This window comes from Dromaius novaehollandiae, chromosome 11 (genome assembly GCF_036370855.1).
Source record: "Dromaius novaehollandiae isolate bDroNov1 chromosome 11, bDroNov1.hap1, whole genome shotgun sequence".
NCBI lineage: Eukaryota > Metazoa > Chordata > Aves > Casuariiformes > Dromaiidae > Dromaius > Dromaius novaehollandiae.
This window is the reverse complement of record NC_088108.1, coordinates 15,529,918-15,555,984: the sequence shown is the minus strand read 5'-3', so window position 1 is coordinate 15,555,984 and position 26,067 is coordinate 15,529,918. Positions and strand designations below refer to the sequence as shown.

General features: G+C 38.8%; 1 protein-coding gene across 1 annotated transcript; it reads left to right on the top strand.

Annotated features, from left to right (window-relative positions):
- Nucleotides 1-1,252: 1,252 nt before the first annotated feature.
- POF1B (POF1B actin binding protein) lies at nucleotides 1,253-24,681 on the top strand. Its single transcript, XM_026101302.2, has 15 exons — nucleotides 1,253-1,913; nucleotides 8,090-8,128; nucleotides 9,361-9,462; nucleotides 11,427-11,642; nucleotides 13,257-13,387; nucleotides 14,437-14,464; nucleotides 15,541-15,615; nucleotides 18,288-18,380; nucleotides 19,384-19,497; nucleotides 19,599-19,751; nucleotides 19,882-19,992; nucleotides 20,576-20,704; nucleotides 20,932-21,005; nucleotides 21,377-21,491; nucleotides 23,391-24,681. Exons 1-15 carry the CDS (start codon nucleotides 1,500-1,502, stop codon nucleotides 23,394-23,396), a joined length of 1,800 nt encoding a protein of 599 aa, XP_025957087.2. The 5' UTR covers nucleotides 1,253-1,499; the 3' UTR covers nucleotides 23,397-24,681.
- The last annotated feature ends 1,386 nt before the right edge of the window (nucleotides 24,682-26,067 follow it).

The following is a 26,067-nucleotide window of genomic DNA, read 5'->3' as shown; positions in this document are numbered from 1 at the left end:
TTCTAGAGAAGATAGGTGTATTTCCCTTTATGTGCATGAACACCAATTTCCTATGCATATAGTTCCACTGAAGCCAGTGAGAACTTCCTCCAGATGCTTTTTATGTACTTATGCATTTCCATGTGGATTTAATGCATAAATGAAAAGTGAAGCTTGTATGTTTGATGAATATGTCCCCAGATGTCACGGTAACTTAAATACTGAACTGTGGTAGGACCTCATCCTAAAATTCTTACTTTCTCAACCCCTTGCTGGTATCCACTGAGCAGATTTTATGTGAGGACTTCTTAATTTTTCAGACAAGACTTTCAGTGAATGGCCAGTGGAGTGCCATGCAGAATAACCAAAATAGCCACTACTGTTCTATTACGTCCAAGATCTTTTGTCATAACATGGTACTATAGTTTGTTCTGGTGTCATCTTGGGAGCATGATTATTTTCCCAAGCTAGAGGCCTTCCCTATTTTTTTTTTTAATTTTTGCCTTCTGTGGATCAAATGCTTTTATAGTTGGATTTCATAGCATAAGGAATGCAAACATCAAATAACTTAGCTGCAAAATCATCAGTCTCCCTTCTAAGCAGAAGTTACGAATTAATGTTTAATGTTAATATGTATCATTTTCAAAGCACACTGTGTGACCTGAAAACAATTAGTAAGCATGTAGGGGAAAAATCAAAACCATACGGATAATATTTATTAAACAAGATTTTATAATTATGCTATTACTACATTGATTTTTAGAAGAAAAGCTGTATTCTCACTCAGGGCTTGGGTGATGTTGTGAAATGCAACAGAGGGCCCCAAAGCAACATATGCCAGATTGGGAAACTAACTGGAGTTGGTGTTCTTCTCTACACAGTGAGATTTTGGATAAGTAACTTGGTTCTTTATACATAAATGACTCAGTTAAAGTCCATCTATAAGGATGAGTATGTGCCACTTCTCTTTGAGGCACATTTAGGAGCGCAGGCATTCGGGAAGGACACAGGAACTTTCCAGACACCTGCCCCTCGAGGCAGGGGGCTAGCTGTGCGGGGCAGACGGGGCTCCTCCTGCCGCCTAGGGAAGGTCATCGCCCCCCTCTGAGGGTGGATCCCGGCAGAAACGTGGCGCAGACCCGCGCCGCGCGGGGGGCCGCGGCCCTTGGGCCGCCATGTTGTCCCGCCATGTTGTGTCCCCACGAGCGGGCAGGAGCGGCGGGCCGGGCCCGGCCCGGCTCGCTCCGCTCCGCTCCCGGCCGCCTGGCAGCGGCGCGCCGGCAGCGCTCCTCGGCCCTGCTTCCCGCTGGCCCCCTGCCCGCAGCGGGGGAGGCGGCCGCGCGCGGGGCTCTGCCACGGGAAGGTGTGTCCCGCCCTAGGCGCGGCTCCCTCGCAGGTACTAATCGCCGCCCTGCCCCGCCGCCTTTCCGCACTTGCTGCCCCGCTCCCCCCGCGAGCCGCAGGTCCGGGCGCTCGGCGCGGCGCGCCCCAGCCGCCGCGGGGGGCTGCCCGCAGCCGGCATGTACGGGGGGCAGCAGCAGCTGCAGCCCGTCACGCTGCCACCGCACCTGCAGCAGCAGAAGCAGCAGCACTACTACCGGCGCCAGCAGCACTACAGCACGCTCCCCGCCAGCCGGCGGCCCGCCTGCTGCCCCGAGCCGTTGCCGCGGCCTCTGCCGTGCCCGGAGCCGCTGCCGCGGCCCGCGCCGTGCCGCGAGCCGCCGCCGTGCCCGGAGCCGCTGCCCCGGCCCCTGCCCTGCTTCGAGCCGGCGTCCCACCAGCACCAGGAAAGCAGTGTGGCGTACGACCGGGTGAGGACCTACGGCCCCGGGTGCCGGCGGGTGAGCACCTCCTGCTCCTCCCGCGCCGGCTCGCCGCTGGAGAGCTCGCACGGCTACCAGCAAGTTATCTCCGGCTGCGACCCGCCGCAACAGGTAGGGAGCGGCGCCGCCGCGCCTCGCCCGCCTACCCGCCCTCGGGGCGCCGTCCCCGACCTCGCTCGTGTCTCCTGTTGCGGCGGGGCGGGGGCCGCCGCGGCTCGCTTGCGCCCGGGCTGAGGCGGCGTCGAGGCGAGCGGCCGCCCCGCGTGCAAAGGCGGCGCCGGGCTGCGAGTAACACGCCCTTGTGCCGGCGGGCACGGCGGGGCGGGGAGGCTCCGGGGTGTCGCCCCGCGTAAGGGAGGATCCGCACCGGCTCCCCCCTCCGGGGAAGCGAGGCCGGGCAGTGTGCGGCGGCGGCGCCCCGGTGCCCTGTCCGTCACGGCCGCGGGCCCGGCCGGGTAGCTCCCAAACGCGAGCCGCGTGTGCCAAGTTGTTCTCCTTTACAAACATCAGAGCAAAAACCGTGCACCTAGTGGTCTTTAAAGCTACTTGGGCCGTCACCGAAGACGCCCCCTAGGAAACACGCAGCCCTTTCGCCTCAGAGCGTAGGCGGTTCTGCCGCCGCTAACGGCCGCGGGGCGGGGTGGGGCGGCCCGTAACGGCTGCTCCCGCGTGCCGTGAGGGCGCGGCCCGGCCCGGCCGTGAGGAGAAGGGAGCGCCTGGGAAGCCGCACAGGGACTCCCGGCTTGACAGCGCGGGCAGTGCGGATCGGCCGTTTGTTGTTAACAGTGAACGGATCGCTGATGGCGAGGGAGCCTTTAAGAGGGAGGGTTTGTTCGAGGCAGGGCGTTGGGCGGACCTCCGGCGAGCCGCTGGTGGCTTGGGTGTCCTTCCCGACGCGATCCTTGGACTTACCTTGCCTCGTCCCCGCAGCGTGCTTTGCATTACGGCAGTTATATTCAGAGTGTATGAAAGATAAGAGCAGGAAAGATCCAATCTTTGACCAAGGCTACTAATTAAATAAATACTGTTTTATTCGTGTATGAACAGCTCAGTTTTAATCTAGAACTCTTAAAAGTGATTTTCTATTTAAATTCATTTTTTCCCTTTTGTTCAGAATGGATAGATCAAGTTCATACTTGTTTCTTTTTTGGCGATTCTACTTTACATTTTTTAACTTAAACCTGTAAATACCCTGTTCCGTTGCAACATTTTGCCCATTCTGTCAGTGCTCCTGCTTCTGCAGTTCCTGTTTCGCTCCCATTTCCATTAATACGATGTACACAAAAACACTTTCCTGCTTGGTGTTACTAAATATAAAGATGCTATTAAACATAATATAAAGGTGCGTCTGTTTAGTAGTTCTGTGTGAATCATTAATACTAACTAATAACATGCATGAAACTAAGCAGGTACAGAAGTATTAGAGAATCTTCATTTAGCATTGATTTAAAAGTTTGCAATGTAGCTTCGCAGGTTTGCTGCTGTGTGTTTACAGGGAAGGGTTTGAAGGTATTGATGGTATTTAATATAGTTTTAACGTAAACAATATCTTAGCTAAATCTTAGAAACAGAAAACTAGAAATCAATGGCTTAAGAATAGCTTTGTCAATAAAAACAGAAAAGGAGTTCAGAATTTGGATATCAGGTTTTTCTTATATACCGTCAGACTGTTATGAACAGCAATAGAAGCAGGGTTGGAATGTCCTGTTCAGTATGGGAATGTGGATTTGTTTAAACTTCAACTCTTACTTAGCTTTCTTTCCTGTGGTATAAAAATATTTAACTATGAAAAAGAACAGGGATTGAGAGAAATGGGAAATCAGATTGTCTCTAAAGCCACGTTCTTGTACTATATGGCTGCCTTTTGCAGGATGGCTTTTGTAAATTCTGGAAAGCAAGGCATTTCACTAACAGCTTTATATGATTTTGCATATGACAGACTCTCATCCCCGCTGCATCAAACCTGCTTTTAAATAATCCAGCTTTCGCAAGGTGTGGAGTAGGAGCATAAACACTGGTCTCTCACCTCCCAGATAAACGATCTGCTTACGGGGCTAGATGATAGTCGGAATTGCGTTCAATTAATTAGATATTAATTAGAATAAATACTGCAGTCCCAAGCTTCCTTTACGAGTAAATGAACAATGTGATTATAGTCTCTTATGCTGTCTCTGCCCTACTAAATATGTTTAATTTTCAACATTTGTTTAGTAACTGGATCCATGAAGTTCCTGCTGATGAAAAAATAGTGTCTTGCTGAAGTGTTTTGCTGGATTAGACTTTAAAGACAAAACAGGGTGTAGTCCAAATCAGGCTTTGTGTGGGTTGTAGTTTTTGTGGTGGAAAGGGAAGATGCTTAATAAAGACTAATTAGGCAGTTATTCAAGACAAAAACGGTAATAGACAAGGGAGGTCAGCTGGGAGTAGGCAGAAGTGACATGCCTTATGCTGAATGGGAGTTGCCAGAAAGAAGCACTGGGAAGAACAGTGTAAGAGCAGTGATCCTGCTGGAGAGCAGTCATCGATTACTCCAGAGGGAGCTTTCCAAAGGATTGTGTAGTGCTCTTTTTGGTTCTCTTGCCCTTTCTGCAGGTCATTTATAGCTGCGTAAACTTCTAACTCACATAGGCATTTTGACTTAATACCAGAATATGTAGTTAATGGTAGCCTCATACTGTGGTTTAAGCTTTCTACTGTTGATAAGCCAAGGGGCTTTTTTTGAGCAATATTTAATTTTGTTTTGCACAGCTTTAGTAGCATAATGATAATGGACATCTACATTATTGTTGATGCGCTATCATGCTGTTTAGTCACGTGGCTGGTGTCTTCCATTGTGTTTATGTATATTATTAATAGACTAGAGGGAAGAAAAACTTAAAAGTGACAGGTATATATAGTATGGACGATTGTATTTTTCTGGTCACAATGTGTTCAGGATTCAGTTTTCTTTGTTTTCGCTGTCTAACCAAATAATGCTACACTGTAGAAATGCTGCTCCCAGCCGTGACAGGCTTCATCTGGAATAATTCCAGTGGCTTCAGGAAATAGCAAACTTAAGGCAAATTTTACTCTTCTCTATTTGAACTAAATGGAAAAAAATATTGAAAGAGATGACCCAAAGCTTTGTTTCATTGCTTGTTTAGAATAAATTCTCTTCCACTATGGCCTGTAGGTATTAATATTCTAACCATGATCACGAAAAAAGTAATATATGAAATGACACACACAAAATGTCTGTCATCAATGTAGAAGGCAAAATCATGAAAGTCTTTGTATGAGTTGTCTATTCATGTGAGAATTTTTGTGAGTAAGATTTTTTTCATGTCTTGATTCTGTGAAGTGCTGAGTGCTCTTAACTACCATTGTGAATCTGATGTAACGATAACCAAATCATTAATCGGTTGGTGAAATTTGCTTGTATTATGTGAAACAGAAAGCCCCCAAATATGGCCTGCTTTTTCAGCTTCCAAATGTAATTTATAAATTCTGATTAGATGACCAGATTGCTTATAATTAACCAGCGTTTTATACATATAAGCTTTTGACTTACATAAATTAAATTCTCACCTTAGTTACCAGTTTGTTTGAAGGTAAGGGAAAATTATTGAAATAAAAATTTTTGAATTGATTGCTTTTCCTAAAATTTCTAGGCAATAACTGAATAAATCTATCAAATAGTTATTTTAAAATTTTGCCCTTGAGGAGAGTTTGTTGCTCCTCAAAAACAAGCATTGTGAAAGCATCAGTACATGACCTTTTAAAGTTATCCCTATAAATGTAGTGGCCTGGGACCCCACACTGCTACTCCTGGTTGCACTGCTGTAAATCCCAAACCCAGCCATGCCAGTGAAATCCACAGCAGTATTGGACTGCCACTCTCCCAGTTAAAAAATCTCCAAAGCATTGTAGGAAACTATTAAGGAGTAAAAGAGGAAAGCCTAAGAGATGACGTACATCATCTCTCCCTTGGGAATGATGGAAAAATCTGTAATACTAGAGGTCATATCCCATTCCAGTGTACTACTACTAGCATGCTCATACTGCCAAGGAAATAGCTGTTGGCTGCAGAGGCCTTAGAAAGGCAGGTTCCCTAGCTATGCAAAGAAGGGACTGCCTTTGGGTAGTTTAGGCAGACTTAGAGTTACAGGATTTCTGGCCTCTAGGTTGTCTCCCAGGCCTGTTTGGCTGGTATGGGAAGGATGGCAGGCAAATCTGTGTGTGTACCAGAGCAATGGAAATGTATCTGCATCAAAGTCACTTGAAAAAAGAAAGTGTTTGTGTCGCTTAAAAATAAGCATAATTCTCTCTGAACAAAACATTCTTAGGCTCTTTATATTATTCTGCCTAGGATTTAGGCCATTTTGAATATTATAAGATAGAAAGCGTATTTCAAATTTAAGTTCTGTGTTTTTCTCAGTTCTGAATGTATTCCTCTGAGAACACATACGTACCTAGCTAAAATAATTTTACAGGCTATTCTCCCTAAACTAGATAGAATGAGTTACATATTCTAAAGCCCTGTGGTGGTGAGATTCAGTTCAAGCAGGTTTGTACAACTTTTCAGTAAATTGAAAATGTATTTTTGCATCTTGTGTATATTGCATACAACAGTATTCACATCTGAATAAAAATATTTCTCTTTCATATTAGTTGTATTATCAGAGCACTTGAGTGCTCCAGTCCTGGACAGTCTCAGTTGTGCTAGGCACCAGACAGAAATTCTGAACTCTTGCATAGATCTAAGGAAATGTTCTGAGTCAGAGAGATGCCTGCTCTGTAACTTGTGTGAAGGAAATATCAATGTGCATTCATTTTTAAATATTCTAATTTTTAGTTCAAATTTTTTAGGTGTCAGAGTTATCTGGAGTTTGGGCCTAAATAAAATAGACCTAAAATAGACCTAAACATTGCCTCTTTACAGAGTTATGTCCTGATACAGAGTTCTGTAGACTTCAGCAGGATTACTGCCTTGATTGAGCCTTGAAGGATCTAACGCGAGTAAATGGAGTGTGGGAGGAGGAATAATCTGCTGTTTTCTGTAGCGGTTAAAACTTCGAGATTTCTTAATTACTATGATAGATGCTAAACCCCCTTTATTTTTTTCCTACTTTGATTTCTTTTCCTGGTGCTGTTATGATTCACCCTTGGGAGATTTGGAAAACTGCTTCAGGCTTCCTAAACTTACGCAACAGTTCCATACTGGGAATTTGACCAGCTTTGGAGTTTTATCTTGTTAAGAATGTTTCCAGAACTTAACATCAGCAATATAAATTTTTCAAGCACTGCCAACAGGCTAGGGGAAGAAATGGTCTGTTATGAAAATTGAAAGCTTGTGCTGTGAGGAGGAATAAATAGTATGCTCCACAGTTAACTAACAAATTGTCCAAATCTTAGATTAGATGCAATGGGAATTTTTGCTTACTCTGATAAAGAACAGGACATGAAGATTTCAAGTAACATGTATAAATTGTTGTTTGTTCACAAAATGGAAGGTGTCCTTTTGCTTGTAGACAGTGCTAGGGGAAAAGAAAACTTGTTTTTGAAAATGAACAAAACTGATGTCATTTGTGGATTTCTGTAATTTAAAAATGTGTATTTGTTGTCATTCAAGAACTAGCAAATGTTCCCTGTGGGCATCTTTTTCATTGGTGTCAATTATGGCATGTTTGATCACTTTTTGAAATAATTGCTGCTGTTTAGTACACTGAGTAGTGGTCTGATTTGGCTTGTTTGGCAGTTTCTGTGTACCTTTCTCTTCATACTATGGATTTTCTTGTCGTTTCATCTCAAAAGAAAGAAAGGAGGAAAAAAAAGCACTGGTGAAACAAAACGTGTCTTAAAAGTACAGCAGTTTATACCAGCTGACCTTACTATGTAATGTGAAAAACTAAGTGAAAAGCAGTGTTCTGTGTGATATAAGGGCTTGCCGTCATTGAAGAACTAGTCCAGTGTGTTCACTCTGATTTGTGTTCTATTCTTCTGGCATTCACGGGAAATAAAGACTAAATCCCTCAGACCTACAGATAGATGATGGAGAAAAAACGCTCTTAAAGCTGAGAATCCAGACTCTGTACTTCCAGACTGCGTGGGTTTTATTCCCCTTTGAATGGAAAGGCTGTGCATGGCTTGAAAACATTGCTAGGTGATACAGGCCGATGGTTCTCAATATGCTTATAGCTGATTCAGATGAATTTGAGAATCTGTATAAGCCTGAGCTATGAGCATAAAAGGTTTTGGAGCTCGGACTGCAGTAATTACTGAATCTTTACTTATTTTCTTCCTTGCAGGGCACTGTTCGGAGGATTATTATAGAGAATCCTGAACAGGTAGGGAAACTATTTAGTTCTGTTTGTGCAAGTCTTTCTTTTGTAATTATCCTGATTCTGTAAAGCGCTTGGTTACCTCCACCGTGGGCTGCTAAGTATTTTTAAATCACGTGGCCATACTTCTGATTCTGAGATTAAATTACTAGGAATTGAAAGTACTACGGAATCACCATACAATTAGGCTTCCCACCTCTCAGTAGTTAGGTCTATATTAATGTGCTTCAATATAATTGGTAACAGAGATGAATTTCTAACTGTTTCTACCCTGTTTATTTCAACTATTGTGTAGATGGAAGCACAGTCACTTTGTTTCCAAGTGGAGCAGACTGATATAAAAAACTGTGGAGTGACAGAGGGATTTTTTAGGGATTTAAAAAAAGCTATTTGGAACATCTTTTGCCTTTTGGTGAATTCTTTTGTAATAGACTCCTTGGTGGAATTAGAGGTTTATATGCTGGGTTATCCTGGGTAAAAGTCATCAAGTAGAATGCTTAAAATTATCTCCCAGAAACAGGCTGTAAGGAGTCTCCTGGGCAGTCTCCCATGACAACCAGCACACGTTCAACCTGACCTCAGCGAACAGCACTGCTCAAAAATGCAGCTCTACCAGAAACCTACTGGAGCTCTCACCTTCGCTTTTATGAGACACTAAGCGGTTTCAGAAGCTACCCGATCAGATAGTGTGTATCTGGCAAAACAGTCCTTTAACCACTGACCTCTCACAGCTCTGCATGCCTGCCTGAAACTGGTCGTAATAGCTATCACCTGCCTGAATTGGCCACTGGTCTCGCAGTGCTACATGGGTGAATGACTAAAATATGAAAGTTCTATAGCTTGATGAACTCTAGTTACCATGACATACTGTCCACCTTATATTATGTAGCCTGCTCATTTTCTTCAGAGTCTAGCAGGATTCTGTGGAAATAAAGTGTAATTTATTGCTTTTTCACCATGGTGTAAAGTTGAGATGCAGTATGTATGTGCATGTTGTATGGATACTGCAGAAAAATCTTAGTTCAAGAGTGTGAAACTTACACCCACTCAAATGTGCATATAGGAACAGTGTATCTCAAAGAACTTAAGACTGTGAAAATAGAAGATATTTCTTTATAGAATTTTAAGTGCATATGTCTTCAAACTACAGGAAAGCTCCAATCATTTTTAGTCAAAATGCCACTAACTGAATTGGCTGTTTGACATACATGAATGTTTTTTATTAATATGTTTTGCAGGAGCCATTATCCCCATTTTTTAGAGGGGGGAATTTCTATCCTGGAAATAATGTCATCTATGAAAAGACAATAAGAAAATACGAGCTATTAAATCCCCACCAAGTAAGTTGTTTCTGTATATTACCTATTGCAAAAGAAAATTGAGACAGTAGCAGAACAGTTCCTGTTTCTTTTGGGAACTGTTTCTTTTGAGAATTGTGTGTCCAGGTGTAAGAAGCATTCTCAAAGGAAATGAAACAATTTCTGTGTATAATGACAGCAGAATTTGGAACATGTGCTACATTTTTCTTAGGACTTTCTTATTTCAAGCTAATGAAGAAAGCTACTGTTGAATCTCTGACACTCTCAGTTTGAACATGGTTATAGAACTCTTCATCTGAATATTGATTTCTTGCTGCAGTGGCTCCGCAACAGAATAACCTATATAAAGTTTTATAAAAATTGGATTGTAAATACTGATTTTAGTTTTGACTTTCACTCTTTCTTGAAAAATTATTTTTTGGTAAAGCCATCTGAAATTTTGTCTCAGATTTGGTGTTTTGTCAATAGCAAAATTATTAGTTTCTTTGCTTTTTTATTGCTCTGAAATACTGTTATTTTCAACAGGAAACTTTTTGAAATGAGGGATATTTCAGACTGATGTATCTAATCTCTTTTTTGTTTTGTTTTTAAACTGACATTTTTGTACAATTCTGGATTTGAATTTTCTTTTCCCACTGAAAACAATAGATAAAATAGGTGTGACATCTGTTCTCAAAAGTGGAAAGGGAGAAAATGTGAGGTAATCATGAGTAATAATCTCTTCGTTCTTTCTGCAGATAGTCTAAAAGAAAATAATAAAAAAACCCGTGTGGAATCCAGCCCTGGAAACCCTATTTCTTTTTTTGATTTTTTGTCACCCAGGATGCATCTGTATTAGCATTTTAAGTCAAATCATGAGTGTAGTTTTGAAGAAAATTTCCCAGTCACCGACTACATACTGCTCTTTGGTTTACTTTGCACAGTGGTCATGGATCATGCAAACTACTTTCCTTTCAGATGCAACTAAAACTAAACAGGTGTTGCAGGAGTCCACCCAGCGCACCCCAACTGTTAATGGATGTTCAGTCCTTTGAGACCAAACTATAGCTATTCTGAAGTAAAACCTCCTAAAATATGTAGAGTGTGGTGGACACTGGGTCCTCTTCCTGTGCCACTTGCTAATGTGGATGTAGTCTCTGTGCTCTGACTTCGGTGCAGAATGAGATGTTGGTTCAGTCCTTTTAACTGCATTTTAAATTCAAGTCAAAACTACCTAAAGCCTAGGATTTGCATTTTTATATTTCTACATAGAATATAAAGAATACATTTTTTGAGGAAAAACTTGTAAAGACTGTGATACCAAAAAAACATTAAGTTCTGCTAAAATCAGTAACCTTCAGTGTTTTGACTGGAGGCTAAACTAGTTTCTAGTTTATTGTTTTTGGGCTTGGGTGTTTTGTTTTTTTTGGGGGGGGGGAATAGCATTTTTCTTGGATTGTAAAAACAAGATGCATATGTCCCATATATATTGCACACTCTGAAAATGGAATTGCTGAAAGCATTTATGGAGCAATATCTTGAGCCGTTTCCTGTACTAAATGTTTTTCTAACTGAAATAACAAAAACCCAGTAAATAGTTCAAATAGAGCAACTAGCTCTTTTTTCAATCTCTAAGATACTTAATGAAACAGGATATACATGTGTTTTAATGGAGGTGCCCATTTCCTGAGTGGATACGTTAAGAGGAACAACATAATGAAACACAACTCATAAGTAAAATTAGAAAAAATGTATCTTCTGCACCTTTTATTTCCAGATACTAAAATTTGAGGAGCTGGTGAATTACGTTAAGCTATGAAAGTACGAGGCAAACTCACGTTCAAATAGGAAAAAAAACCCAAATTTATTAGGATGATTAAAATATCTGAAACAGTCATCAGTCTTTCCATGCAAAAACAGATTTTATTCATTTATGTATTCGTGTTATGCTTCCATCTCATTAAGATGTGTTCTGTGGCTTTAAAAATAATATTTTTTGTTTATAGGAGAAGCAATATCAGTTTTCACACCAAAATCAAATTCCACAGCAATCAGACCAATGTCAGGTTATCCAGCCCTGCCAGCAGTCTGACCAGTCTGAGGTCACTCATCAGTGCCAGCAAACACAGACCAGTAGCCCCTGTGAAATAATCCCAGTCTCTGTGAGTGATGACTGCAGAGGAAATACAGTGAGGAGGGTAACAGTTCAGACATGTGAACCGGTAAGAATCGCTTGCTGAATGTTTTACTATTCACAGTGTATTTTTGTTTTTTATGGAGAGTACAAAACTTTACAGATGGATAAAATTATTCATCTCTGATCTCAACAGTTTTTGCTCAAAATCATAGCATGGTAATTAAGTACCCATCGTAAGTAAACAGCAAAGTTTGTTCATCTGTTGCAAATAACTTCTTTGCATACTGAGACTGTAAATGCTGTTTAGAACTTCCCATGTTTTACCTAGGAAGGGTATTCCTGTGATGTTCTCTAATCAGGTTTATAGATTTCAAAGGAATCAGATGGACGTGATTTTTAGCTTAAAACAAAAAACTTTAAATGGTTTTGTTGCTTTTGACCATATAGCTTACAGTAAGATAAGAGCAAAGTATATAAAAGTATTCATGTCTAATACACAGACATTTGTTAGATAGGCAATTTTTCTATCCGGGTGTGAAATAGATGTATTTTCTGAGTAGCCTTTTTCTGTGGAACATTGCATCTTTGCAGGTGTAGAGGCAGAGTAAAATGATGTGAACTTTACACTTACAGCTTTTGAGCCATTTAATTTTTGAACATGATTTTAAAGCTTGTGCCTTTCAAACCCTAAGACTGAATAATGTAAGAATTACACCTTTAGTTTTGGAAAAAAAGTTCAAGCTGGAGATGCATTATTTCAGAATTGCTCTCTATCTAAACTGATCAATGAGGATTTGAAACATATTTCAACTTGATGCATTTGACAAAGATTCCCCAGAAGTACAAAACTAGGTTCCTTCACCCTTCACTTTACAGCAGGTTCCACCTTCTGGAGTTTCTAAGGGTTGCTAGAGGCTCCCTATATGTATATACTATTTCTGTTGAGGAGGGGAGGGGAAGTGTAGTAGTCCCTCCCTATGCATCTATTCAACACACAGGTGGCAAGACAAACATACATTAGTGACCTTAGTGTTAGACATATGTGGTATTTCCCACAGCCAAACCCTACCATAAACTAACTCCGGTAACTCAGTTTGGACTAGCTTTAATTCTTTTATTGTTTGCATGCATAAACACTTGAACTTAAGTTGGAGGTATTTTAAGATCTTGTTGGGCTTAAAAAAAGAGGTCTTGTAAGTCAATACCTTTCTGTAAATGCTTCTGAAATTGACCATGGGGAAGGAATCAAGGAGCTTCTCAACTCAGCTGTCGGATATACTCCAATGCATGAATGTAAGCAAAAGCAGTGAGAATATAGTAATAAAAATATGATTTTTGCAGTGGGGAATCTTGCACCCACTTGAGTTTATTTGGGTGGTGCTAACAGGGGTTATCCACTGTAGGTGTGGAAGCATTTGCTAATTCTTTACATTCTCTCTGTTAGAATAAGGATGATGTTGCTGTAAGTGGAGATATTACTTTGCTTATTTCTTGTTGCTGTAAAGGAAGTCATTTATTTCTGTATAGTTTATTGAAAAACAGAAGACATGGAAGACTCAAAACCTAGGAAAAGAATAGTGTAAATAAATTGCAAATTAATAACAGCAAACAAATCCATCATGCTTGTAGCATTTTGATGGTCAGCTTTCATCCTGAAGAAGGGAAGTCAACTATAATGTTCTCGCATATCTTCTGTTAGGTGAGTTGCCCTCAGGAAAATAATGACCAGCTGGACTGCCGCTACTTTGGTGAGCTGCTTGCTGAACTGAACCGCAAGAGCAATGACTTGCACAGTTGTTTACTACAGCATGTGGAAAAGATAGGAGGAAGGTATTGTCATTATATCTGTCCTATCATTTTGCTATTCCAGAAATCCTAGGAATGCACAGTTGAGAGCTCAATGCTGATTTTTCAGACAAATAGAATTCAAAATGTATTTTACAGTAATACAACTCGCTGAGGACCTGCGGATATAAAACAAGGCTATAAGCCAAATTAACTAATTCAATTCAGTGCTCTTTCAAATTGTGTAGACTAATATGCAATAAAAATTACTTACTCCCTGGTTGTTAAAATAGTAGATAGAACAAACTTAAATATACCTACAGCATGCTGTTAGCTATGTTTCGTGATACAACTCTATTACTGGTCCTGAAGAATGAAACAACCCAAATGTCTAAGTTGCCATTTCATTTGTTTCATCGTGGATTAAAAGATGGTCATCACATAGCATGACACTCAGTGCCTGCATGCAAATTGATGTTAAGTATGTCTTCTGCAGGGATATATATATTTTTTGATTTTGAAAAGAAATGCACTCTCAAAAGTCAGTAATCCGAGTCTTTACAGGTTCTTACCCTCTTTTCACAATAACCATTATTTCATTCCTTTCCCCCTACTTCTCACCCACTCTCATTTGGTGATACTCCATTGAAATAAGCAAAAGGGATCCATAAAAGAAGCTGGTATAGCATGTAGAAAGGGGAATTTAAACATCAAGAAAAATCTTGACACTGTTAAATACTTAAACACTTTGGGCGTGTCAGTGTATTGCAGCACGGTCTGGGTAAAGCCATTACCCCAGCCAATTCTCAGTGTAATTGGGTTAACCTAACATAATTGGGTAACTGCCCAAAGAAATAGAGATAGTGTAAGGGAAGCACTGTGCTAACTACACTCCTATTAGTATTCCAGTCTGCTCAGGTATCTCTGTATGGACTAACATTTAAAAACTCATATTTGCCTGTCACCCTAAAAGGAATATAAAGAGCTCTATTAGTACTTTAAAAGATGATCTTTTTATGGTCGTGAATGTGGTCATGAATTCTTAGTTACCAAGAAGCATTCTGTTAATTGGTCCCTTGGATTTTGTCTTACAGGAACCATGACATTGAACTTATCAGTCAGGTAAGCAGCAGGCATGCTCTTATAAGCTGTTCCATAACATTTAATGTTAGTAAGTAAGAATTGTGTGGATCTTCAGTCTCGAACCAAATTAAGCCCAATCCAGTTTAACTGAAGGATGTGGTCCAGTCTGCATTAGTTAATGATTCTTCCTTGTTAGTAACATTAAAATTCTAAAACCTACTGATAGGCATGTATTTGCAAACGTTACAAGAAGTGAACTTCAGGAATTTGCATTATTCCAGTACCTTATGAGAGTCAAATTTTGAAAGTTTTTCCTGTTGTGTCAGTAATGATTTCATTTTAAAGCAGACTTGCACAGCTACAAATTTTTACAGTAGGCATTTATTGTAAAGGATTTTTCACTCTCTTGCCAATAAAGAAGCTTTTTAGCAATGTGTACTGCCATGCATTAGGAGAAGTGGAGAATACTGCCTCTCACAGAAAAAAGAGGGATGTAAGTTGAGAAAACAGACTTTCTACATTTACAAAAAGCTCCAGCTATGCTGGAATCATTTTTGAGAATCTGGCAATACCATATCATCACATCACCATATCATATCATCAACACACTTACTATTTTTAAAGGCATTGTGTATATGGCAGAAGTGTTTCTTCAGGATTAAATTACATGATGCAATGCCACTTAATCACTGGCAGCATCTCTTGTAGCACGTTGGTCACCATTTGTTTATTGACAGTTATTTAGAAACATGAGATTTAATCGTATTGTAAACTTTCTGGAGTTCTGTTTTAGTGTTAACTGCTGTTTCTGAGAGAGGATTGTTTTGAATACTGCTTTTAAAATAAAAGTTAAACTTAATGATTTGAATATTCATCTAATGAAAATATGCTTGACGCATCATTTCATCTCTTGTTAATGCCACACATATATAAGACTTTGGAATTCTTCTGGATACCCTCTGATCTATTTTCATTGTATTTTGCCTTGTACTAAACATGTTTTCCATAGTAAAGATGTGTAGTTAATGAAACCACATTATGATCTAGCAGGCAAAATTCTTAATCAAGATGTCAAAGACAAATAAATAATCCTTCCCCCCCCCCCTTCTGCTTAGACTGAAGATGTTGAAGATTTAATTCCCAAAGGACTGTCTGAGGCAACAAAACAGCAGATTCGTTATCTCCTCCAGGTATGCGAATGGGGTGGAGGGTGCGTGTGCAAGCAAGCAGTAAGTTGAAACGGTAGAAGTTGGCTTACACGTACCAGGGAATTTGTACGGAATGTACTTTACTCTGTATTCTACTTATTCTAATGTAACATGTCTGGAATCATAAAATGGCTTCAAGTGACATGTTGTGGCAGCTGCTTCCACAGACTGTGTATTTTAAACAGAGCTTTATTGGAGCTTTCTTGCAGTTTTACCAGAAACCATCTTGTCTTTTAACAAATAATTATGTGAAAATACTGGTCTGTCTCTTTTTATTTGTGCTTTATATTAAGACTTTACTTTAAAAGTTAAAGGTGAAGAATAGGCATTTTATTGAATGTTGAATTGGGTATCAATTACCAACTACATCTAATGTTTGTAATTTATGTCTCATCTTCCGCAAGTATTTTGGTTAAACCATGTATAACATGTTGTTCATGTCTGTGCATGCTTATGACATTCAGTAACAAAACACAACCATTTTTGTTTTGGTTCTATTTATAAATGGCTTTTGTTTTTCTCCTTGCCTTGTTTTTTTAGCTACCTAGCCATTTCAACCTGTTGTTTTTTTTTGTTCAACAGCCACACAGGTTTGCCTGAAAGGTAATCGGGCAAGAATGCAAGGGTCTGAGGATGTTTGTTCATTTTGCTGCTTCTTAGCATTATAAAACTCTCTGTAATGTGTTTTTTTGGAATAATACTGATCTTCTATATGAAGTGTTTTGAAGGTAGCTGTTTGCAGTTGGCCCCCACCTTTGATAATACAATAAAAAATAGTGATGTAGCATGAATGCCAGTGTTGACTCCAGAACAGTATACCATTTGAGGTGTAGGTATGTTAGAAGATGATCCAAAACAACCTGCACTGCTTAAGCAGGTGTGTCTCAACCTCATCTCCCTGGGATAGAGGTTAGGTGATCCTACCTGTATGCTACAGCTTCACTTCCTGGGGACAGGTTAAACTATGTGAACCAAGCTTTGAGCCACGTGGTCTGACTTCACAGCTGAGCCTGCTATATGCCAGAGGTCAGACAAGATGACCTCCTGAGGTTCCTTCCAACCTGAACTGTTTTGTGGTTCTTATACAACAGGCAGGACACTGACATCAAATTATTTTATGACTTCATGTTAGAATGCTATCCCAGCAGGTTCAGTTCACCTCTATGTGGAAGAGTTGAATCCTTTAGTTCCCGTTTTCTAGAAGCGTACCTGGTTTTATATTCTCACACCGATGTTTAAAAAAATGTGGATAAACTTCTTGTGGGGAGCCAGATTCTCTCGGCATACGTATGAAGTGTGCTCTCAAACAGACCACAGCTACTGCAGATGTTTTGGGCAGAGGTGTGTGTGGTATGTTGTTAAATCTGAGGAGGATTTTGAGCTAACTGTCAAGCTGTTCAGACAAAGAGGGTTCTGGGCTGCCACAGACACTCAAGAGCACGGAGATTTTCACTGTGAAAGTACATGACACCTATGGAGTTTAGCCATCTCTAGCACTAAGCAGTTGCCGAGCAGGGACTTGCATTTTTTACATTCTAAATTTAACCATTCTGACTTAATTCCTTCTTTTAACCTAGTCCCAATAGCATATTTCACAACAAAGACAACAAAACAATAAGTCAAAACTGAAATTCCACTTTTATTCCAATAAAACAGGTGAGTTACACTAGAAACATTATGTTTGAAGCCTCCGTCTTATGATAGCACCACTAGGGTTAGCAAATGTAAAAAGGGCTAATCCCCATATTGATAGAGATCTTAATAGCTTTCTTCAGTTTGAGTGATCAAGACATTTCTTGCATGATGTTAAGAGAAGTATTGGAGGAAGAAAAACAGGACAAGGATTTAATTTTGATCTAAATATTAAAAAATAAATCTTTTACATAGAACATACAGCCTTTCTAGATTAGTCAAAAGTTTGAGGAATTATTGTGTGTTTTTTTTCCCCTCTCTCAAATATTAGAAAAGAAATGTTATCATGAAATGCAACAGTTTGTGTTCTAACATGAATTAATGCACAGCTGTTTACAATGTATTAACAGAAAAAAAGGAAACGGGGTTTGTCTATTGTGCATTATTGCTTTTCTTTTTCATCCAGGTGACTCCTTTAATCATTGGGAACTTTTTCCCTTTAAAGGAAAAAGTTGGTAGTTTGTGTTGTGTGTGTTTTTATTTTTATTTTCATTTAATGCTCTTGCTCTTGGGCTGAAAGCTTGGTTTAACAGGTGTCAAAGATGATGAATCATTTCTCTGTGGCTTCTCAGGTAGGGTGGTTCTTTTTTTTTTCATCACTGTAACTCACAGAGCTCTTAACTTGATTGTGAAATATTAACCCATGTATTTTTCCCTTCATTAGAGCACAAACTCAGTTCTCCTTTCTTCTGTTGTTCCTTCCTTACTAAAAGTTGTTCTGTCCTGTATTATAAAGCACAGTAGTTCAAAAATTGTGCCATTTGCAGAACAAACTGCATGAAACTGTCTACAGAAAAGTGTCTACAGTTTCTACAATGACTTGAGCAGTAGTTCTAGGAGTAAAAGTTATTTTCAGCTGTATAGCAGTTCTCTTATTTTACACATTGCTGAGCATGCTGTAAATGAAGCTCACCAATAAATCAGAAGAATACATATTTTTCATTTGTTTCTTTTCCTCCTAGATGAGAGTGACATCAGATAAATCATTGAGGCTTGTGCTTTCCACTTTCAAAAATTTACGTGAAGAGCTTTGCCATTTACAGGATGACTTGGGGGTAAGCCACACTTTTCAGTTCCCATGTTGATACCTGTCAGTGAAGAAAGCCCATTAGGATGAAGTTTAAGTAAGTTTTAAAGTCCAGTCTTTTAGTTGCTTTAATATGAATTGTTAATATGTTAATAGCCTTGCATGACTTGTACAGTGGATGAGATTAGATTTCTTTATCAGTGGAATTCAAGTTTTAAATCTGTAGAATCCAAAACCACCAAACACAAACTTTCAAAGGAACGAAAGACCCTGAACAGTGAACTTACGATTTGGAACTCTGAATTACCTCATTACTTAATGTTTTTACTTCTTTACTTAATGTTTTATTACTCAATTACCTCATTACTTAATGTTTTTACTTTTAACATGGACAAGGCCTACACCAGCTGCTTATATACTAGCACTGTTCCAGGAAGCAGGAGACCTCAGTTCCACTCACTAACTGAAAGCTGTATTCCCCACTTAGAGAAGAGCTGTTGTCAGGTGGTACCTTTAAGAACCGCAGTGATTCCTCAGTGGAGTATCAAGCGTTTGGAAGCTGCAGTTCTACAGTGCTGATACAGACTCTAGATAACTGCCATTCTGAAAGCAGAATTCTCATGGCAGAACTTTCTCTTGGCCAGCCTGGAAACTTCGCAACATTCTCTTTTAAAATGCCGTTTTAGGAGAGAGAGTTTTCCCTGTCATCCTTAACATAAAAGAAGTAGTCTGTGCAGTGGAGTGGTTTTTGTTTTGGATTTTTGTTGGTTTCTGTTTAATAACTACAAATAAGTCTTTCTGGGACAGACTGAAGGAGCACTATCAAAGATTACAGTGCTTACCACCCAACAGGAAGCCACACATACTACAGTGATAAGCAGCTCTGAGCCATGCAGTAAAAAAACCAAAAGCAGTTCCAAGAAAACTAAACATTTTCTAAGTCATCACTTACTCATTACTTTGTATCTTGAACATGGGAGAAAGGTTTACTGAAAAATTTCAGCTGTTGACAGTAAACTTTTATCTTACAGAAATTAGAAACCGACAATGTCTGTCTTAAGAAGGATTTGTCTTTTAAAGATTCTCAAGTTAAAGAGTATGAAAGTATGCTGACTTCCTTGAGAGAAAATAATCGTCAGCAGCAGGTGAATCTAAAAATATTTTCAGTGTAATTACAATCAGCCAAAAACTAGCCCATATGCTGGCCTTTGAGGAGTTTGAGTAATTAATGTGCGATATATTCCAGCAAGGACTCAGAGAGAGTACTGCAAAATGTCGCTCTCTGGAAGAACAGCTCCTTTCTCTTCGGCTCAGTGAGGGAGAAAAGGATTGTCGGTTAAAAGAACTGGAGTACTGCAAGCGTGCCTTGGAGCAAGAGATCCAGAACTTGAGACTACAGGTAATAGGCTCATTTTTCTGTTTACAATAGCTGTTACTCACAAATTCAACTGTAGTAACACAAAGAAAATGAAGAGCAATTAAACTTACTAAAATTCTTTTAAAAATAAAAGCTATTTCATTTTCTGTAGACCTGTTCTAATCCAACACTTCAGACCACCACAGATGAACTCTCTAGCCGTTACGTAGAGATGATGAACAACTTGAGAGAGGATAAAGATCGTGAAATCCGCAGTCTTAGGGTATGTTGATTAACTTGATACGTGTGTATTCCTCACCTTGTATGACTGCAAGTACATAGGTTATTTTTTAATTAAGAAAGAGAAAAGATCTACCAAATGTACTCTTTAGATTTCTGCAATTACTTTGTATGATATTAATGATCACTCTAAAACCCTTGTGGTAGAACATAAAACTGTGATTAAAAAAAAAACACTCTAGAAAATGAAGACAAATCCATTGTATTAATAATTTGTCATCCTGGAAACTAGTTTGTTCAGTGTTGCATTAAATTTCTCAAGTTATGAATCAGTTGAATTATCACAGATACTTTAAGAGTTAAGTGCAACTAGTACTCTCTGAATGTATTGTGCAGCTCAACCTTTTCATTTGAAAGTGATCAGTCTTTGTGCATGTCTGTGTATATTTATTACATATTATGTATATACATGTATATATGCAGGGGTTTTTTTAAATTCTACTAATTCAAGTTTTAGTGTTCATGATTCTAATGAACAAGTATACCCAAAGTCATAGATGCATGCTTAAAGGTCACTGGTAAGGAACACAGAACACTTAATATTCTTTATCATATTTCTTTTTTAGTCTCAGTTATCACAATTCCAGCAAGATATATCAAAGAGAGAAGGAAGTAACAGTGACTTGCAAATAAGGTTGCATGAACTAACATCAATGCTAGAGGAGAAAGATGCTTTTATTAAGCAACAACAAGAGGTAAAATAACATATTTCTGTTTTAAGAATGTTAGGTTTAAGCATCAACTTACTATGAAGATGGCATTTTACTAGGAAGTCACTTACACCATCCTGAATCAGGACTAGGATTAAAGGACAGAATATTTCAGACTGTTCTTCAAGACAAATTTCTGCAAGTATTTTGTTGTGACTTTGGTGAATTAGCAAATATTGTTTCATTTGAATGTTTATTTTTGGTTTTCTCAGGACCTCTTCAAATTGAAGCAAGACAAGTTATCATGCAGTCAGTCCCCTGGTGTAACAGCCACCATCACTAAGAAGTAATGTAGTTACTCACTTTTCTTAAAAATACATTCTTTTGATTTCCATTGTGTAGCTTCTATTAATTAAGTCCTTACACCGTTCAGATTTCTTAACACTATCTACTCAATTTTTAGGAGAAAAAGTCCAACTGGAAAACCTATCTAGGGTGGATTCAGTACAGATATTCCTACTAAGCATTGTAACAGCAATTGGAAAGTAACCAGTATGTCAAACTGATGTTTAAATGACAGTATTATTTTTTTTAGTTACTAGTAAAAATATTTGGGGATTGATAACTAAACTAGAAGAATTATTAAGTTAGTGACTTGGATATAGGTATGCAGATTTTAGTGATATATTTTACAGGATTGCAACTCTTTTAATACAGGTACAGGAATCAGTATCCAATTTTAGGTCTCTTGTCTGATAACTACAAGGTTACATCACCGGTCAATAGATCACAAACTATTGTAATTGAGAGGACTGGAGAAATATGGAAACACGTAAGTTTACTTAGATTGACTATACGGTTTCTAAAATCTCTAAGTATTTAATTTAACTTCAAAGAAAACATTAGCCAGACTTGGCTTGCAAGAATGTTAATTTGACTAGGCTGCAAAAAGCAAAGTGACTAACTAAATTCAAGGGGCTGTATTTATCCACTGCAAAATGGCAATAATTGTTAGGTGGAATAAAAAAAAAAACTGTCATTTTTTCACTGACACATAATTACCTTTAACAACAAAAGTGGTGTTGCTCTAACAGCAGCCACTGCTGTTCATGCACAAGGCAGTCTTCTGGCCATCACTGTCTGTACTGGGTAAACAGATCAGGGAATTAGGACCTTTTTCAGTGTTTTGCTCTCGGACGGAGAGTTTACAGATGCAATGTTTTGAGTAAGCAGTATGCTTTTGAATCCTAAATATTAATTACTCTGCACTATTACTAAAAATATATTAAGTACCATGGAAACCTCACTGAGACAGACCAGTGCCTGAACCAGGAAATGCAGAACAGTGGTGCTTTTTATAAAGTTATTTAAAGTAAAAGTAGAGAACAGGACTGCAGAAGCAGTTTATGTTACAGGGCACAAAGCAATGTTAAGTTTGAATACAAGGTAAAGGCTTGAGAAAGATAACCACATCCAGTTTACATGCATGTGTTCTAAATACTGGAATTTGATGAAGTCATCTATGGACAGAATCTCGAAGGACAAATAAAGGAATATAAGAGACGGTAGCAGTAGCTTTGTGGGAGACATGACTGAGGAAAAGCTTTGTGAGCAGACTGAATAGACCAAGGGTAAAACATCTGCAGGTTCTAAAAGGATATGCAAGATGTTAACTGAGGCAGGACTAAAAATAAGAGACTCTGCAGAGTTTTAGTACTGATCTCTAAAACTCATCCAGTTGCATTGCAACTGAATGCAACTGCCATAACTAATGCAATGTTAAGGTAGTAACCCTTACTGTAAAGAACAAGCCAAAACCCCTCTCTCTCCTACCTTATTTGAAAAGTTAGTCATACTTTTCATTATAAAGATGAAAAAGATGAGTGTACTCGGTATTTGAATAGAGCAAGGTCATTAAATGAGAACTGCTTGTATGTTAAGTTTCTCAAGGTCTCTAGTGTAAGTTGCAGCTGAAACAAAATTACTCTGTTGCAAGATAAAGTTGGTAACAGTTTGAGAAGTGCTAATTTCACCTTTACTCCAAGCTTCGCATGTAGCTTTATTCTGTGTTTGTATGCTGTGCGACCACTCGATATCTGTATTCATTAATGAATAGTAATGCTGATGATAGGTAACTGAATAGCGTAGCTTATATACTAAAAGTTTTAAAAGTAAGTAGCATGTATGTGATTCTGTCTTTCAACTAGTTATTATTTATCATGCTAAGTCACTTAGGATACTCAAATTAAATGCACTGTCTTGATTTTCAGTGCATCTGAAATTTGAGGTTTCATTCTTGGTGACTCATTTATATTAGAGAATTCTAACTTCTATGGTGTAAATTTTGTAATATTTACTATTTAGGTATACAGTAACTTCCCATTCTTAGTTGTTCTCATAAATATGAAAGAGCTTGTTTTTCTGTTTCCTGGAGACAGTGAATCAAGCCAATTCTGACATCTGCCCCTTGCTAAACAGAACTGTTTACATTTTAATGATTTGACTTTGACCCTGGTAGTACTAGTTGCTACAGCACTGACATGGGTAGCATTTGTTATGGAGGAAGGGCTCACTGGCCATTTAAGACACATTTATTATCAAAAAATCAGAGTAAGTTAGAGAAATATATTCTCAAATGAAGCATGCTTTATATACCTGACAGTTTTGCTTTATATACAGAAATGGTAAGTATGTGCATATCTTCTGACAGACTGCTTTTTTTTTCTTTCAGGATTGAAACAAATCCCTTAGCCAGAGTTGCTTAAAGGAGTTCACACCAAATAGCTAAAATTGCTTTACTTTCTGCTATTTTGCATCAGTAAAAGGTTCAGTCTGACTCTAAGAGAAAGTGGGGAATGCATTAAGGACATGGAAATGGGAAAGATGACTAAGGAAAACACTGTCTTGCCCTCATCATAAAGAAACAAGTTCCCTGTGTTCTCCATAATCTGCTGATAACATCAACTATATGTTATACTTTCCATACACTTAACTTCTTTTCTCTCAGCAGAGAGCAATATTACCATTCTTCTGTAGACTTCAGTTTTTCCTGACAGTCACTACTTGACTAACTTCACTTCTTCTGTTGGTCTTGCAGCATTCTAAGAGAGAAAAGAGAAAATAATCTGATACCTCTTTTGGAGGACTCTTGTCATGTTTTTCTGTCCTATCTACTCATGCAGAGTAGGTGAGAATGATATAAATTTAAGCTATGTACATATGGAGTGGCTGGTTTCAATACAAAGAGATTCACACAGATTGTCATTTTATCTACTACTGCCTATTCAAGATGAAGCAAAAGCCAAAAACAACCTTCAGGGGAGCTTTAACACTAAAGGGCACCTCACTGAAAAACGCTTAACTACTTGTAGGCAGATCTATGTTAAAACACTAAGGAAAATTACTTAACTTGCTCTATAACCACAACGACTTCTTCAGCTCAAACTTAGTTATTCAATTAGCAAATACCGCACTTACCTATAGTTACATAAAATGACTGGGCCAATTTTAAGGAATGTGTTTGAGATCAGAGTTAGTTATGTTTTCAGCTGAACCTCTTATAAACCCCCAAACCAGCCACAGCTATTTATTTTACAGTGGCTGTGCTTGAGGATTTCAAGAACTTCTTTTTTTTTTTACATAGGGAAACATCTTAGTATGAAAATAGCTCTTGGACTAAATTTTACTATCAGAGCAACCTTCCATTTACAATTTTTGCTCCAGGCAGGACTACAGAAGTTGTCTCAACTGATTTGGTATGAGTAATTAAATAGTAATGAATAACTAACAAACATAGCGCATTTAGGGGAGAGGGGAAAGTACTAAGAAAAGAATCATAGGGGAATATTAAAACTACGCAATCAAAAGGTGCTAGCTCTGTATTACAGGGTTCTTGCTTTGCTGTATTTCTGCAGGCTTATGTATTTCTATTCACATAGAATGTATCTTATAGACAATGTTTAATGGTGAAAGAACCCTGTAGGCTATGTGTAACTATGAAATAAACATTAAGTGTAACTTTCTCGATGGTGTGTGACTGTAGTGGAAACATCTGATGTCTATGTGATAGGCTGGCACGGTTTGATACTGGGTGTTTTTGACAACTTCTTGTTCCTCTACATGAATCTTTGCAAGTAAAAGCGTAGTATTTGATTATGCCTTGAGCCCTCCAGTCAGTCTGATGCTCTGAAGACAAAGATGGCATCATGCTCTCTGTAACTGGCCTAGAGAGAGAAACATAAAACCTGCTGCTTTTACTGCTGAGTACATCCAGCCTAAGGTCAGCCTGCAGTTTCAGATGTGAAGTAAGAGAGCGCTATCAAAGGAGATTCGAATTAATGAAACATAAAACATTTATAAAACATCCTCAGTTGAGTGAAGAGTAGCTTACTCCATTGAAACCAATAATCATGAGTTTAGTTAGGAAATGCAGAGATGAGGTTATTTTAGAATCTGTATTAGCATCATGTACATATACACAAAAAAATAATATCACAACTGATGACACACGTTATTTTCAAAGTAGATTCCAGCCTAATAAATAACGTTAGTTACACTGTCTAATGACCTTTCCACTTTTGTGGCCCAAACAGAAGAAAGACTGGGTGAAAAATTAATCACTTTTTTTTTTTTAATGGAGTAGTTAAAGTATCAGTGTGATTAGTGCAGTTATCTGGCATAAACGCGAGACAAAGTAACTGCTGACTTACTGTTGTCTTTCTTTGCTGTGAGCTCAGCTGGGCATGACTAGCTGGAAACATTACACAAACAGGTCAGAAGGAGCTGTGAAGAGTAGAAACATCAGTTACTAATGAACATATTTACTTTGCACTCTTTTCAGCTATTGGGAGGCTCCTACATGAAATTTACTAACTATTCTATCAAGTAATACTAAACCACTGTTTCCTTTTAACTCTTTATGACTAAGACTGTATAATAGCATAATGCAAACAGTAAATGCCCTAAAAGGACAGGCAGATGAGGCTCTGAATACATTCGGAACTGTTCAGTGTTGTAATTATTTCATGAAACAGGCCACGATTAGGCAAATGAACTGTCTTGCGTATACAGGTGGTAGTATGATACTTAAAACACACCGTCTCCCATAGAGAAATGCAAAACATACATACTATTAAAAATGCCTAGTTTGCCAAACAGGAAGACACAGAGGTCGATACCGTATTGTATAGCTAAGATGAGCTGTTCTAAGGCTTGGTGCACTATTTTAACACTTCCATGTACTGTAAACGATACAGCTCTGACATAGCAACATATTTCACTTGCATCTAACAATGAAGCAATAGATCCTAGTGAAAAAGCAGAACTAGCCTAGGAGAGGATCATTTGGGAATTGGTTTTGTTTTCAAACCAGTTTTATCTAAAAAGCAAACAACATTCATATCTTTCTT